The sequence below is a fragment of the Dicentrarchus labrax genome, unplaced genomic scaffold (genome assembly GCF_905237075.1).
Source record: "Dicentrarchus labrax unplaced genomic scaffold, dlabrax2021, whole genome shotgun sequence".
NCBI lineage: Eukaryota > Metazoa > Chordata > Actinopteri > Moronidae > Dicentrarchus > Dicentrarchus labrax.
Genome location: NW_026136723.1, coordinates 618,091 through 632,463, shown reverse-complemented (window position 1 = coordinate 632,463; position 14,373 = coordinate 618,091). Strand labels below are relative to the sequence as shown.

General features: G+C 41.9%; 1 protein-coding gene across 1 annotated transcript in view; it reads right to left on the bottom strand.

Annotated features, from left to right (window-relative positions):
• Positions 1-1,757: 1,757 nt before the first annotated feature.
• Positions 1,758-14,373, bottom strand: part of dbpa (D site albumin promoter binding protein a) — a 28,953-nt gene continuing 16,337 nt past the window's right edge. Inside the window, exons 4-5 of the mRNA XM_051391081.1 lie at positions 8,347-8,600; positions 1,758-6,113 (exon numbers count right to left, since the gene is read on the bottom strand). Of these exons, the coding sequence (XP_051247041.1) occupies positions 5,898-6,113; positions 8,347-8,600 (470 nt within the window). The 3' untranslated portion in view covers positions 1,758-5,897. The remainder of the gene's footprint in view (positions 6,114-8,346; positions 8,601-14,373) is intronic.

The window sequence follows — 14,373 nt, the reverse complement described above, 5'->3', positions numbered from 1 at the left end:
TGTAGCGCGCTTTGGCTCGGGGTATCGGCACCAGCTTGGGCAGATGGTCTGCGGCGTGACAAGGGGGGAGCTGGTGACGCAAACATCGGCGAACAGCTGAAACAACCCACTAGATACAGGTGGTGAGGTGATCCACTCCCACACACACACACACACACACAGAGGGGCGCACAGACCGGGTGAGTGTGTGTTACATAACTGAGGGTGAGGGGCTTCGCTGTCTTATCTGTGCAGGGAACCTACGATTCATAGCAGTAGTCATGGAAACACACACGTTAGGACACGCAACCATTCAGACACACGTGTTCAGAGAAAAAGCTCCCACGTAACTGCACTATACTGTACGCGCACTAACACAAACACACTGTCACTGTGGAGCTGATGTCTGGACATAGAAGCTGTCAGAAGGGTCTGAGTGCCTCCCAATGGTCTGCTGTTGCACTTTCTCTTCTTTATTATGAAATATCTCACACATACAGGCAGACAGAGGGCACAGCACAACATCAGAGGAATTAGGTACTATAGATAAAATGAGCATACTTCATGAAATATAAACTCAACTTTAATCTCAACTCGCACTGGGGGGGGACAAGAGGAAATTAATATTACATGTCAGGCTGCAGGAAAACGTGGATGTAGCATCTGTGGGGTTTTTGGGGGGGGAATTTACCACCCTCCACCGAATCCGGCCTTTGGCGACAGTGTGCAGCCTGGGGGGAGCTGAAGAGGGATGAGCACGCAGCAACCATGACGGCTGACTGTGATAGGCTGAGATACCACTCAAAACGCCAGTCACGGCAAAATGATGGTTATTAAAGGAAAAGGTTTTTTGAGTTGCTGTCAACAAATTCCATGAAAAGACCAAAACCACAGATGTAAATCCATCTCTCAAATCTCTCCAAACCCATAATGTGAATTTAGTTTATTTATTTGCATATTGCAGTAGATATATATATACATATATATATGTATGTAGATATATATATGTATATATATGAAAGTACCTCCCCTTTATAAATAGAATCATACTTTAAAAAGAGAAAAACAGATGATACTATAACAATGTTTACCAGATGAAATATATTAAATCCATGTATTGTTATGAATCTTTGCTAATTCAAGACCCTTTCATATAGTTTTATGAATAAAGATAATGTAGATATTGATTGTAGTGATGGAAGTAGTGTGATATATAGAAGAGAAGATAAATGTTTGTATTTTCTGAAGAGAGGAGCAGATGAGAGATTTGGGGCTGCTGGACGGTGTATTGCCCATTCACGCTAAAGAAGGAACGTGTTTCCCAGCGCAGCAGTGTGGATGATTGTGTTTTTAATAGTATTTGGACAACAATACAGCTATATGGCACAAGAGGAATAAGACACACAGGCAATATTTGTACAATTATTTGTTGGTTTTGGTCATTTTCTGGGATTTGTTGACAAGATGAACCAGTCTCATCTTTTCTTTAAGCCTTAATATCTTCCTAATGGAGCAATACACGTTATAAACCATCAGAAAACACATTAGAAGACATTAGCTAATGTAAATCTAACTTATAGTGTTTAACATTGTTCATTCATATTTTGTGTTACCTTTTGTACGCACCTCTCTGTGCTGTTGGGAGGGTTTTTTTCTACAGTCAACCTCTAGTTGCCAGGTACAGGTAAAAAGCACTTCCCACATTAGCTTCAACAGTGTGGCGGGTGCCGCCTGGTTTGTAGTTTCATATCACACAGCAAGACACCAGAAAAGCTCTGTCAGTGAGTAAGGATAAGCCTTTATTGGTGTTTGGAGGGAAAAGAAGCCAGAACACATATGCCATCATCCCTGTGGACAGCACACAATACTGGTGAGGAGTCGGGGTAGTGTTGCGCTCATGGGACTTGTAGTTCATAACAGTCACAACATGGAGAAGTTATCTGAGAATCCACAAAATTGAAGGAGAAATAACATGGCTGTGTACATTATTATTCTTGTCATTATTACCCGCAATGCTGTTTTCATCGTACAGCAGTAAATTGTCACCGCCACCATGTGAAGAGTGGGCCTCAAACGGCCGCCAGAAAAAGTTGCAACACGCTCAACAACACAGTTACATAGAAAAATAGCACTGTCAAAAAGTTTCTGAAACGTCTGTGAATCAAAAATCCCAGATATCAAAAAAGAAAAAAACACATGGCTTTCTTCTTCCACCAACAGATGGAGACGTAAGAAGCTCTGAGACTTTTCTTCCAGGGATTTAAATTCAAAAGTTTTTGTCTGTGTATCAGGTTTAAACAGACCCCCCCCTCCCCCCCCCCCAAAAAAAATGAATCAAACAAGAAAAAGGAAAATATATAGTGTGTAAATATATCGGGGATACAACTACAGCTCCCATAATACACCTGGGGTTCACTTAAGTCTGCGGATGGTGCCAACAGCAAACTCATGGGAAATCAAGTGAAAAGTTGTTCTGGGGAATCAAAAGGGGATTTATGCAAGAATCAAATCACAGCTTACTTTGAAGAAAACAAGCTGTTGCATGAAACTGAAAAGAAACGTATAACAATAGCAATTACAACACCAGCAACCGTAAAGCAGGCAACAAGAACTTTTAAACCTTTAAATAAGGTTTAGTTGCCATCTCTAAATAAACCGTTCACTAAGCCCCTCCCCCAAACAGCAACTGTCCAATCATAGCTCAGCGACGGCAACTTTTAGGGCTTTTTTTTAATCTCCTTTCCAAAAACTGTAACATTAGCAAGCATGGTTAACTACATAAAGAAGTCATTTAGAACTTTTTAAAGGAAATACAATAAAGCAAAACCAGAGCAACACTGCTCCGTGTCTTCCTGTGGTAGCCTCAGTGTTTCAGCATTACAGCCTGTATGTGGTGCATATTGATGATCCCTTTTAGAGGGGTCTCACCGACCTGGAAACATTAAAGGTCAGCCGGAGACAGAATAATGTTTTGCTTAATTAACTGATCTCCATCTTTTCTGTCTCATCACACATCATTACAGCACATTAGCATGATGTAATGCATGTAGCCGTTAAATGCATGTTTAAGACCCTTTTAAACATTTCTCATTATGCATATGAGTCGGTCTCCAGCTGCGTTTTTACAGTTTACGGCTGAGTAAATGTTAAAATATGTATAATGTATGTATAAAATCTAATGAGAGGCTGCTTGTCCACTTGTGTCTAAAATCAAGGTCCTCTTGTTTCAAAGAATACTAATGGTTAATCTGTCGCTGTGTCCAAAATCAATCCCGTTACCGATTGGTGTCCAAATTCTGAAAGTGAATTTTATTTTTATTTATTTAATATAAATTTGCACAATGAAATAGAAAAAGTTGCTTTCTGTATTGCGTCAATACATTTTTAAAGATGTCAGTGATGACAAAATTCATCCAAAATCTCAATTTCTTGCTCACTATTGAGTAAATAATGGAGATTTTATTATGTAGGGAATGAAGTGAACAACGGAGAGATTTCAGACGATGGAGTTGAGTTCTCATTTTAGCCGGTAATAAAAAGATCGTGGACTAGATCGAACAAGCTGCCTGTCTGACATTAAAGGAAATAATTTAGATTTTCGAGAGGTAAAACCGCCACTAAAATGGAAAGCTTGACGGCCGTAGCAACAGTAACTGAAGGGGGCGGAGCTTAGTGAACGGTCACTTGGTCTGAGGAGAACGTTTTCTGCCCCGTAGTGAGTTAGTAATAAACTGGGGTTTAACAGAGTCATAACAATAAATCCCAACAGCTCTGAAATGCAACAAGAAAAATAAAATATTACCCCCCCATCCCCAAAAAAACAAACAAAACAAACCACAGATTCTGTGATCCAATCAAAGACTTTTTTGCGTGTTTTTTTTTTTTTAATACGTGTATTTAATACCTCAGACAAAAACACCTGAGAAAAAACTGACAAAATGATTCAGATGGGTTTCTCTGTAATATATTCAATTATGTATATTACAACTATAATCACATAATTCAAGCATATATCATATACATATATATATATCTAGTGAGAGAATAGTTTAATATTCAATAGTACAGTTGTATGGTACAGTAGCAGTAGGGTGCATTTCTCGTTTCTCATTGGGTAAAGTTTGAAGGAGAGGTATAGACAAGTGTTGTGTGTAAATCTATATACGATTTATCGATACAATATGCAACAAAAAAAAGGAAAAATAAACTAAAAAGAAGGAATAAAAGACAAAGAAAGGGTATAGGCAGTTCAGTACTGTGTTTGAGATGTAGGTATGTCTGCACGTGTGTGTGTGGTTGGGGTTTTTGTGTGTGTTTGTGTGTGCGTCAGGTGAAGGATCAAATCAGATCAGCACCATAGAAGTCCATAACAACATCAACAACAACAATAAGGGTTAAAACCTGGGTGAGGACTGTGTGTGTGTGTGTGTGTGTGTGTGTGTTTGCTGTGTGTCTGCATGCTGAAGGTCTCAGTCACTGTTCAATCTGGGCAAATCAACCCTAAACCAGTTAGTATTTCATTTTTGCACTTCCTGGACAAATTCGAGGAGTAAATAGAGAGAGAAAGACCGCAACCGTGTCGTATTATTGTTAACAAATTGTGTGTCCGAGTGTGTGTGTGTGTGAGCAAGACACCAAACTAAATGCAAAAAACCTGCCAGCGAAATCCTCCACCTTATATTCCTTAAAAAACATCTGCTCACATCCAGCTGTTCTGATGGCTAATTACTTCCTTGCTTTCCTCTCTCTCTTTTTCTCCTTCACCTTTGAAAATAAAAAGCCCTGCGATTATTCAAAAAAAAAAAAAAAAAAGAATCAGACACGGAATCAAATAGAAGATAACGAATCAAGTTCTTCAACGAGCCCACAAAGAAAAACAAACGAACACAAAAATTTCTTAAATCTATACAATTTTTGTTTCACCGTCTTCCTGCTAACGCCCCGCCCCAAAGATGCCGAAAAACAATCGTTACTAAGATACCTGGCCTCGCCTCACACCTTGTAAAATACCTGATTCAACCGTGATACATTCTCTGTTGCGCCTCCTCGGCCTCCCGACTAACCAGCTCCGTGAGATCGAAAATAGATTATTTGTTGTTTAGCAAGAAACAGCTGGGAGGAAAAGCGTTTCGTGTGGCCCCGTGACTGTCCAGCTAACAGCCCCTCCCCGCCCCATATATAAAATATACAAAAGATTATCTCCAAAATCCTTCTCCTGACTATCTCTGCTAATAGAAAAATATACAATAATCCTATGTCAAAATCTCTTTGCGTTATGGACGAAAACCCTGCACCTCTTCCTCCTCCTCCTCCTCCTCCTCCTCCTCCTCCCTTTGCTGGACTAGTCTTGCCTTCCTGCCCAGTTCAAAAATATACATGTTTTTTTTTTGTCCTATTTATAGAAAAAAATTACACATCTGACCTCTCCTGGCTTGTATCCGTGCCTTGAGCTTAAAAAGTGAGATTTCACTGGCATAATGTGAATTCAACACCCTGTTTGAACTGGCCCGGAGCAGCGGCCGGGACGCACTACCTGCAAAAACGCCGTGCGACACCGACCGTAAGCACAGCACCGAGGGTGACGTAAAGCTGCCGAGGTGACACAAGGTGTGATACAGTACGTTGTGTGGGTTCAACGGAGCAGCATGTACAAAGAGAGTCAAACTGGAAAAAATGGTGTCGCTGTGCTTTCCTGTCGTGCCATCCTGAAGCACAGCGCTCACACTAAAACACACTTTTTTCGTGTTTGCGCCCGGTGTCGCACAGCGCTTACTGCAGATCTACGTCGGCCTCCTCCCCCTTCGCCACTTCAACTAAAGTGCTGCTGTTGTTGGGTTGCCTTGTACCCTTTTTCTAATTTCCTCCTCCCCTCCCGCCCCTTTCCTCCTTCATCTTCCTCTTGTTGTTCTTCCTCCTCCTCACAAGTCTCCGTGTCGACTCTCGTACTTGTTGATGATGTTCCTGCAGCGGCCCAGCTCTTTCCTCATGTCTGCCACCTCCTGGCGAAGGGCGGCGTTCTCCCGCTCCAGGAAGGCGGCGCGCACAGAGATCTGGTTCTCCTTCAGCCGCCGGGCGTCCCGCGAGCGCTTCGCCGCCTCGTTGTTCTTGACGCGTCGGCACCAGTACTTCTCGTCCTATCATCGGCGGCGGTGTATGGTATGTTGGGGTGTGTGGGTAGGAAGGTGGGGGGAGGAGAGAGGACAAAAAAAAAGAGGAGAGAGCGGTATGAGAAGGGTCAGTTGTGTGATGAGAGAGAAAGAATGAAAGAAGAAGAAAGAGGGAAGGAGGAAAGGTAGCAACAGCTCAATACTCATAACTGCAGAACACAAACACTACAAGCAGCTGCCCGAAAAGACCAAATTATGTAATTTTATACCATGGCAACGGAAAATAGTCAAACATACCTCTTGTCATAAATTACAGTGTGTTAAAGAAATACAGGTTGTGTGAAGCTAAGGCTCTTTGCACCTGTAATTGGTGGCCATGGTATAAGAGCAATAATACACTTAAAGATGTTCTAATCTAGAAAATAACGTACTCCGCCTCATCCGTTATTTTCTCATATTGGAACACCTCCTCGTGTTTTATTGCTTTAAGTACATATTGGCTGTCAACATGTGTGAACAGACACTAAAATCTCACATACACACACACAGACACATAAGGAGACCAGAGCTTAAAACAGTTTAAAAGTTCTAAAATCAATAATATTCAATAATTAATCAAAGGTGAGATGGAGAATGATAATGACTCAAGTAAAAATAGTATTAAAACATCTTCTGTCTCAACGCCGCTGTACAGTCCCGCCCTTCTGAGCTGCTCAGCTGAATGAATAAATACTCGGCGCTGCAGATACAAACACCCTGCAGCCTCACATAAGTCTGCAGCATTGTTATTTTCGGGGGCACGAAAGAAATGTGCTGGCGGATGAGGGTCTCACGAGAGGAAGATTGGAAACCACAGAGACTGTTGTTTTAAACTTTTGAACTGCGAGAGCAAAATACAAGTGCAAATTGAAAGTAAAACCTTGTAGAGATCTCTATCTGAAAGATTTATGCCAGTGGAATGACTGCAGGCCCGACTGCTTCGTAGAGTTTCCTCAGAGAGCCTTTTACAGGATCTGTTTACATCTGGCAAAGTTCACATCATTCCATAATTAAACTACATCATTATCCTTTGCATTTTCCGAGGGGTGATCGGTGCTTTGAGGTGAGCTTGTGCGCACTAATGTACTCTAATTCTCTTTAATGTTGGGATCCTGGAATACCTTTCACCTTTTGATCATAGCCAGAGTTTCCAACTCCTCAGTAGAAGGTATTAAAAGTGTTGAATCTAAAAATCATATTTATGAGGAGCTGCAGAGCAATCTGAGCTTCATCTCTAACTTTGGTCCAAGATCATTTTTCCAAAACCAGCGAACAAATGATTTATAAAAGCGGCTACGGCTGAACGAGGCAAGGTGATCGCCTTCATCTCTCCATAAATTACAAACGCCTCAGGAGCTGCAGCTGCTCCGCGCTGAACTATGAAAACATGAGCCATTGATCAGAGCTTCTCCTATTGTGCAATGAGCTGAGCATAAAATATTTTAGGACTCTCATCAGGAGGCATCAATACTAGTGGGCGTCACGCTCCTTTAGTTTTTTCCACATCAGTACGGGAGCTGTCAGAGAGCTGTGGCCTTTGTCGTGATGAACTTCTGGGTTTTTAAGCTTCTGCTGTGGCGTCGGCCTGAAATGAATCCTGAAGGAAAACGTTGACCTCTTTTGATCTGTGAGTGAGTCTCTATCTCTAGAAAACTTTAAAACACAGCGTCTCTCCCTGGGATCTCTTATTTTAATTTAAATGTTTAAATGGAAATTGCCATCGATCTTGAAACACAAAAGATTAAGGGAGGTGAAAAATGAAATTCAATTTTATAAAATACCCAATATAACTTCATATTTAGACTTTATCACTGGAAAAAGTTGTATTCTTGCTCTATTGCATTTTTTTATCCCAAGTAAATAAGATTTTAGGGTCTCAAATTACAGATTTCATAATATTTTTGAAGCTTTAAGACAAAAAAATCCTAAAAACTGAACATTAAAGTGCTATAACGTATTCAATTAAATATGTAGATTTCAAACTAATCATGAATCTTGACAAAGTTTGAAACAAGAAACAGATTTTCCTGAATCATCCATAAATATAAAGATGAGATCATTATCATTTCCACCTGCCTGTATTTGCCTCAGACAGATCATAAAACCTGTAGAGGCACAGATATGCGAACCTTCTCGATTACTGAATGGACAGTTTGTATTTTGGAGAATAATCACAAACACTAGTCTGTAGAACAGCAAAGAATTGTGGGAGATGTAGTACCTTCTGCTCATTCGGGACCAGCATCTTGCGGGCTTTCTTGATCATCGGCTGGGGTTTCAGCTCCTCGTCGGAGAAGCGGTGCCGCCGCGGGTCAAACGCCTCCTGGCCCGGCACGCTGGACAGCGCCAGGTCTGCCGGGTCGGGGTCAAAGTTCACCATGATGTCGCTGCTGCCGTTGGCACCCGCCGGAGGTCCGGGAGGTCCCGGAGGGCAGGTAGAAGTGGGTGACGGGTCCTGAGGCACCGCCTGACCACCTGAGAGGGAGATAGAGAGAGAGGACGACTGTAATTACCTGCAGAGTTCAGCACAAAATGCATAAAGCTTTCATCTCAGCCTCCTCCTGTAGGGTCGGATTGACAGAAGACATTACTGTCATGGGATTGTGTCTTCTTAGATACGACCAATACGAGCTGCCAGAGTCAAACTAAAGTGCTAAACTCGATAATATTCAGTCATTTGAATCTTGCAGGATGGGGAGTGTCAGCAATTAAGTCGAGTAAATGCAGTTCGAACTTGAAACGATCTCCTTGGTCATTCCCCTGATCTGCTGATTATTCTGTGCAGGCTGTTTTTTGTTATTATTGGCAATTTCTGATAGTCGAATCAATAAAAACACACATAAATCACAAGAAAAGAGAGAAGGGGGGGGAGGTCAGGGTTAGGTTAATTGCTGGTTTAATTGTCTGTACAGTTCCAGTGAATTATAATCTGTTTGACAGTCCATTTGGATGCAATAAACACGGAATCAGCAGGACTGGCTTAATTACTCGTTTAGCTGTCCAATCATCTAGTTTTATCTGCAGATTACAGCCCATCTGCCCTCACCAAGGACGGTTACATGTCAGTGGGCTAACACGCTAAAGATGGCGTGCTGATCACATCCAACCTCGACTTTCGGACGTGATCTCAGATTGTGTTTCAACCAGCGGAGCCAAAACATGGTAACAATGTTGGTGTGGTGTCATTTCCTTTTTACAAGGACTACAGCTGGCAACTGGAAAGGAGCAGGCTGTACAAAATAAATATAAATATTGTTTAAGGGCATTAAAAGTACTTGATTTAAATCTATTCTATAACAGCACAAAAATAAAAAACTGCCTAAAAATGAATAAAACAGTTACATAAAAGGCAACTTGTTCGTGTTTCGGGTCCTACTCAGATCAAACTCTGTACTATGAGGGTATGGGGTTGAACTCATCTACAGGCCGCTGGCTTCAAAGTCACATGTGCTGCATACTCGAGCCAAGAATGAGGCCCTCTGTGATGAGTTGACCATAAAGAGGATTACCCTATAGACAGCGGACAATATGTTCAAATTGAATTCAAAATGGAGGAGAAGGGGGAGGAGGAGGAGGAGGAGGAGGAGGAGGAGGAGGAGGAATGCGAGTGCTTTTGCTTTTCCATCAAATCCGCCCACATCTTCTCCCTTAAATGTTTTTTTTTTGCCCGTTTAATGACAAGTGAACAGCGTAAGGCTTCATATTCTCACTTTAAGGAAACTACCAGCTTCTTCACTCTGCTGCTGCCTGCAGTCGCCGCAGCGATGCTGACTCGCCACCGGGTGGCGGTGTCGAGCCAGAAACGCTCAGCAGGGCAGCGGGTTCACATCATGCTGGATTTACAACAGCAGGAAAGATCAGGTTTGTGTTTAACCCTTTGTGGTGCTTCATGGGAGAAATGGTGATCATGTCTGAACCACAACAAGGAAATAAAAGAAATCTGATCTGGAATCAGATCCCTTGTGCCTGCTGAAGCATTTAGCTCTATATATAGAAAATGTCAGAGCTGTTTTTTTCCTCATCTGTCAGATTCCAGCAGGCTTTAATAGGAAGATGTTTCATTTGTGGCACAATAATGGTGTTAAACATCAGTGCTATGGAATGAAATAAAATAAAGTTTACAATAGGAAGGATGAAGTAAAAAGATGATGTGGTGCATTATCAGTGTGACATAAAGCTAAATCAGTGCAAGCTATTCCTGAGTGCTGCTACTAAATAGTGTAGCAGCGAATGTAAAACTCCTCTGTGATGCTTTTACCCGGAAGCTATTCTGCATTAGTGCTGCTTTTCTTTTCCGAATATAGAACCAAGAACAGCGAGTCTATTCACAGTCGTACCTCTATACCAGCTTATACTGCTGCTAATGCTAATTCAATTTAAAGGTCTGATAACTGGGGGGAGGGAATTAATACCAAACAACAACAACAAGAAAACCAGATTTTTCCAAACATTTCCTCTTTGGAATACAAGTGTTAGTTGAGCAATCATCCAGAACCAGTCTGAGCTCTATTGTGGCAGCATTTGTAAGACGCTTTTTTGGAGCTCCGGGCTCCGAGCCACAGATTATAAATAACTGCAGAGCTGGTGACCAATATCGACTGAAACTGTAGTGGAGAGATTTCAGATACTTGAGCAAATTAAAACAGAAAAGAGACATGTTTACAGCACATAATTTGACTAGTTATTTTTTTTACCAGCAGAGATGAGAGGAAGTGATGTCGTCTCTTTGACAAACTCCTCCAGAATCCCTCTGATTAATGATGGACTGTAAAGATTCAGCATGAGTGACGCATCTTTATTTAAAAAAAGATCTAGTATCAAATCACAGAAGCACAGAAATGTCCTCAGCCGTCAGGGAACCGGAACGTTTCGTTAAATATCAGTCAGAGCGGCACGACTGGCGCTGATTTGCTACTTGACTGCTGCTGTGAGCTGTCAGTCATTTTATTATGCGCGTCGACCGCAGATACCACAACCAAAACCTCCACAGGCTCTGAGGAGTCAGACTGATGCTCCGTGGCAGGCGGGGGGTGGCACATTTGAGGGGAAGTAGAACGGTCGAAACACCCCCGTGTTCCCCCTGAAATCCAGCTGAAAACACTTGATTTCACACTGAGCGTGCAGTGCTTGTATAAGAGTGGGGAATTCTGGGTATATAAACTTTGTGAATGGTGGTTTTTGAGTTCAATCTCTGAGATAAAATCTGTCTCAAGTAGTGGAAAAAAAGCTGGACTCCTCAGAGACAAGCAAAGGAACCGACATTCACAGACACTTTTACACAATTTGTAAGTTTTGTGAGCAACTAAATAAAAATATAACCACGTTTCCTACTTGTGTCGACCACTAAAAGGTATATCTGAATGGTTTGTCTCCCCCAGGTGAGAGCTTGGATTTACAGAAACTCCAGTGTGACATGAATGCACCATCCTTCTCTAGAGTTATTATCCGTTATAGCTGGTTTTGGTCAAAACCAGAGTGGAAAAATTGACTTTTTTGTGTGTGTGTTGGGGTATTATGGGCTCCCGGTTGCAATTAGACCGGGGCTTGTCATCAAAAGTCACATGCACTCAGAAATACAGTAGCTTGATGATTGGCCAGAGTCTTGGCAACCTGTCGCCCTGCAGAGTTTGAGATTTTGGCAGAAGAGTCTAAACCTGATTCCTCTTCTCTTGAAGAGGATTTCCGAGCATTTCGGTGTCGTAATCAGATGCCACCGGCGTTCAGATGCTACTGTTTGTGCCAAAAACAAGAAACTGAACTCTGCAACCTGCAAATAAACTGCCCATGTGATTCTGCTCTTACTGGTCAACTTACTCCCAAAAAGTTACTGTAAACACTTACTTATTTATTTCACATGTTAACCCATTTCAGTCCTGAAGAAGAGAAGGAGACCTGAAAGCAACTATGACCCTACTACCCACCACTAGTGTTACCATATGAAGGTTTTTTAAGTGATTTAATTCCTCTGGTAACAATGTTTCCTTTATGCATGTTCCTGTTGTGGAAATTAAAATTAACTTTGTCCAAACTGCCAGAGTTTTTAGACACAACGCTCTATTGTTACAGTGAACTCAACGACATCTGCAGCAAGCATCACCTGTTTTTATTTTCTTCCCTGTAAATAATCTGCCCATCTTGAACCTGAATCTCGAAAGAAATCAAAAAAATATTCAGCAGCAAATTCCATTAAATTGAAGCTGCTGTAGAAATAGTTAGGAATGCACTGGATGACTGTGTATGTAGAAGGGGTAACTCGCACTGAAGAGCAGTAAATGTCTTATGTTCCTCTCTGCTAGCATTTTAGCGTCTTTCAGCTCATTGTGCAACTGTTTTGGCTCAGTGTTCCCGCTCTCAGCAGCCTCGTGTTCAGCAGCTGTTTTAAGCAAAAAGAAAAGCTCCCTGCTGAGCACCAAGTAGTGTAGAGTAGCTTGTGAACACAGTGGAGCATTTAGCAGCTAAAGAGCCAGATACTTCCCTCAAGAGTCGGTAGATACCAAAAACAGAGTGAATGTTGGACTTGTATTCATCAGGTGGCCAGAAAACATGACTCTAATTAAATGCTCGCGTTTCTCTGAATCTGCTGAATGTGTAAATAAGGAATTTGCACAAACACTTTTGCAAAATCAGATTCATTAGGTGATATTATGTCAATGTTAAGTTGGTTTCCGCTGCCCCGAAGTGGCCAAAAAAAATCCGTTATCGCAACTTTATGGCCTTTGTCAAGCAACATTTGCTCATTTCCAACGTGACTGTGAGGATTTTCTGCTCTTCTCTCTTCATGTACTTGGAAATTGAGCATCTTTGGATTTTGGACTGATGGTCGGGCATTTAATGGATCAAATAGTAAAAAATATATATATATAATAATATTTTAAAAAGTACAAACTGTACACATGTTTACGTGCATATTCACAAAATCACCATGAACCTCCCATAATGCAATGCGCCATATATCCCCCTCTTTATCCGTCCATACGTCCCCTGGTCCATCTGTTTGTACGTGAAGCAGCGACTCCATCGGATGAACTGCTGCTGGTTTGATCTGACTCTGGCAGCTGGACGGGGCTGATCCTGGATAAGTCTGTCCTAATAACAACCATTTTGGGCAAAAAGTTGAAACTGATCCAAGAACACGGATCCCGCTGCTGCCGGATAAACAGCCGCCAAGCGCGGCTTCGCCTGGCTTCATTTCCTGTCTGTGAGCAGGAGCCATTTGGACGAAGCAGCCGCTGACTCTCGGATTCTCTCTCTGCTTTCATTAATTTAGCTGAGATTATGTGTTTTTCTCTTTTCCGCCTGTCACTCTGCCTGTCGGTCTCTGCTTCTCGCCGTCTCTCTCTCTCTCTCTCTCTCTCTCTCTCCTCTCTCCTCCAGTCTTTGGTGTGTCTGTGAATTTCACTGAAAGCCTTGTTTATAGTAATATATTTGGATTAAAGCAACAAATTCTCGATTATTTTGCTTGTGTTGCCGTTTTCGTACCAAAAACATCGCAATGAATCCAGTGTTTCTACCAGAACTGCAACACTGAATTTCCCATATTAGCTTTGACGCCCCTCAAGAGTTGTCAAGGTCGTTTGAAGGTTTGGTGAAATTCAAGGACTGTACGGGTTCGAATTAGAGCCTTCATTTCTTATTCATATTCTTGTCAAGTCAAGAAATCCTGGTTGAAATCCTTCATTTTATAACGTCTGCTGTATCATCTAAATTCTCCATCACAGGATTCGCCTCAGGACGCGAATAGTTGATCCTCAGATGAAGCAAACGGAGGCATGCTGATGAAGTTGGACGATATATTTAAAACGGGAGGAACTTTTCCAGTCCTTTATCAGAAACTTTTTTTAAAAAACCCTTGTGAAGGTCCAACAGAGTTTGATGTCGTTAAAATCGCTAAAATGAGGGAAATGTTTGGGTTTGGTTTTTCCGTCCTTCAGAATCAAACAGCTTCTCTCTTGAGCTGCCTTTTTTTTTTATTGCAGTGTTCACAAAGCATGCAGGGAGGAATCTGCTGTAGTGGGCAGAGACGCCCACAGAGGCAGAAAATAGACAGGTTGAGGTTCGAGAGTCAGGTGAGCAACTCTTCCTCTTGACTAATCGCTCGCTTGATCTAACTATACACTTTTCACTTGATCCACCTACACACGAAACCAACGGCTGAACGCAACCAAACTCACCGCTGTTGCTTTCTGGGGGTCACGGGCAAGGCATTTTAGGGAATGGAGGAAAACGAACGCTTAAGTGGAAGTAGGCG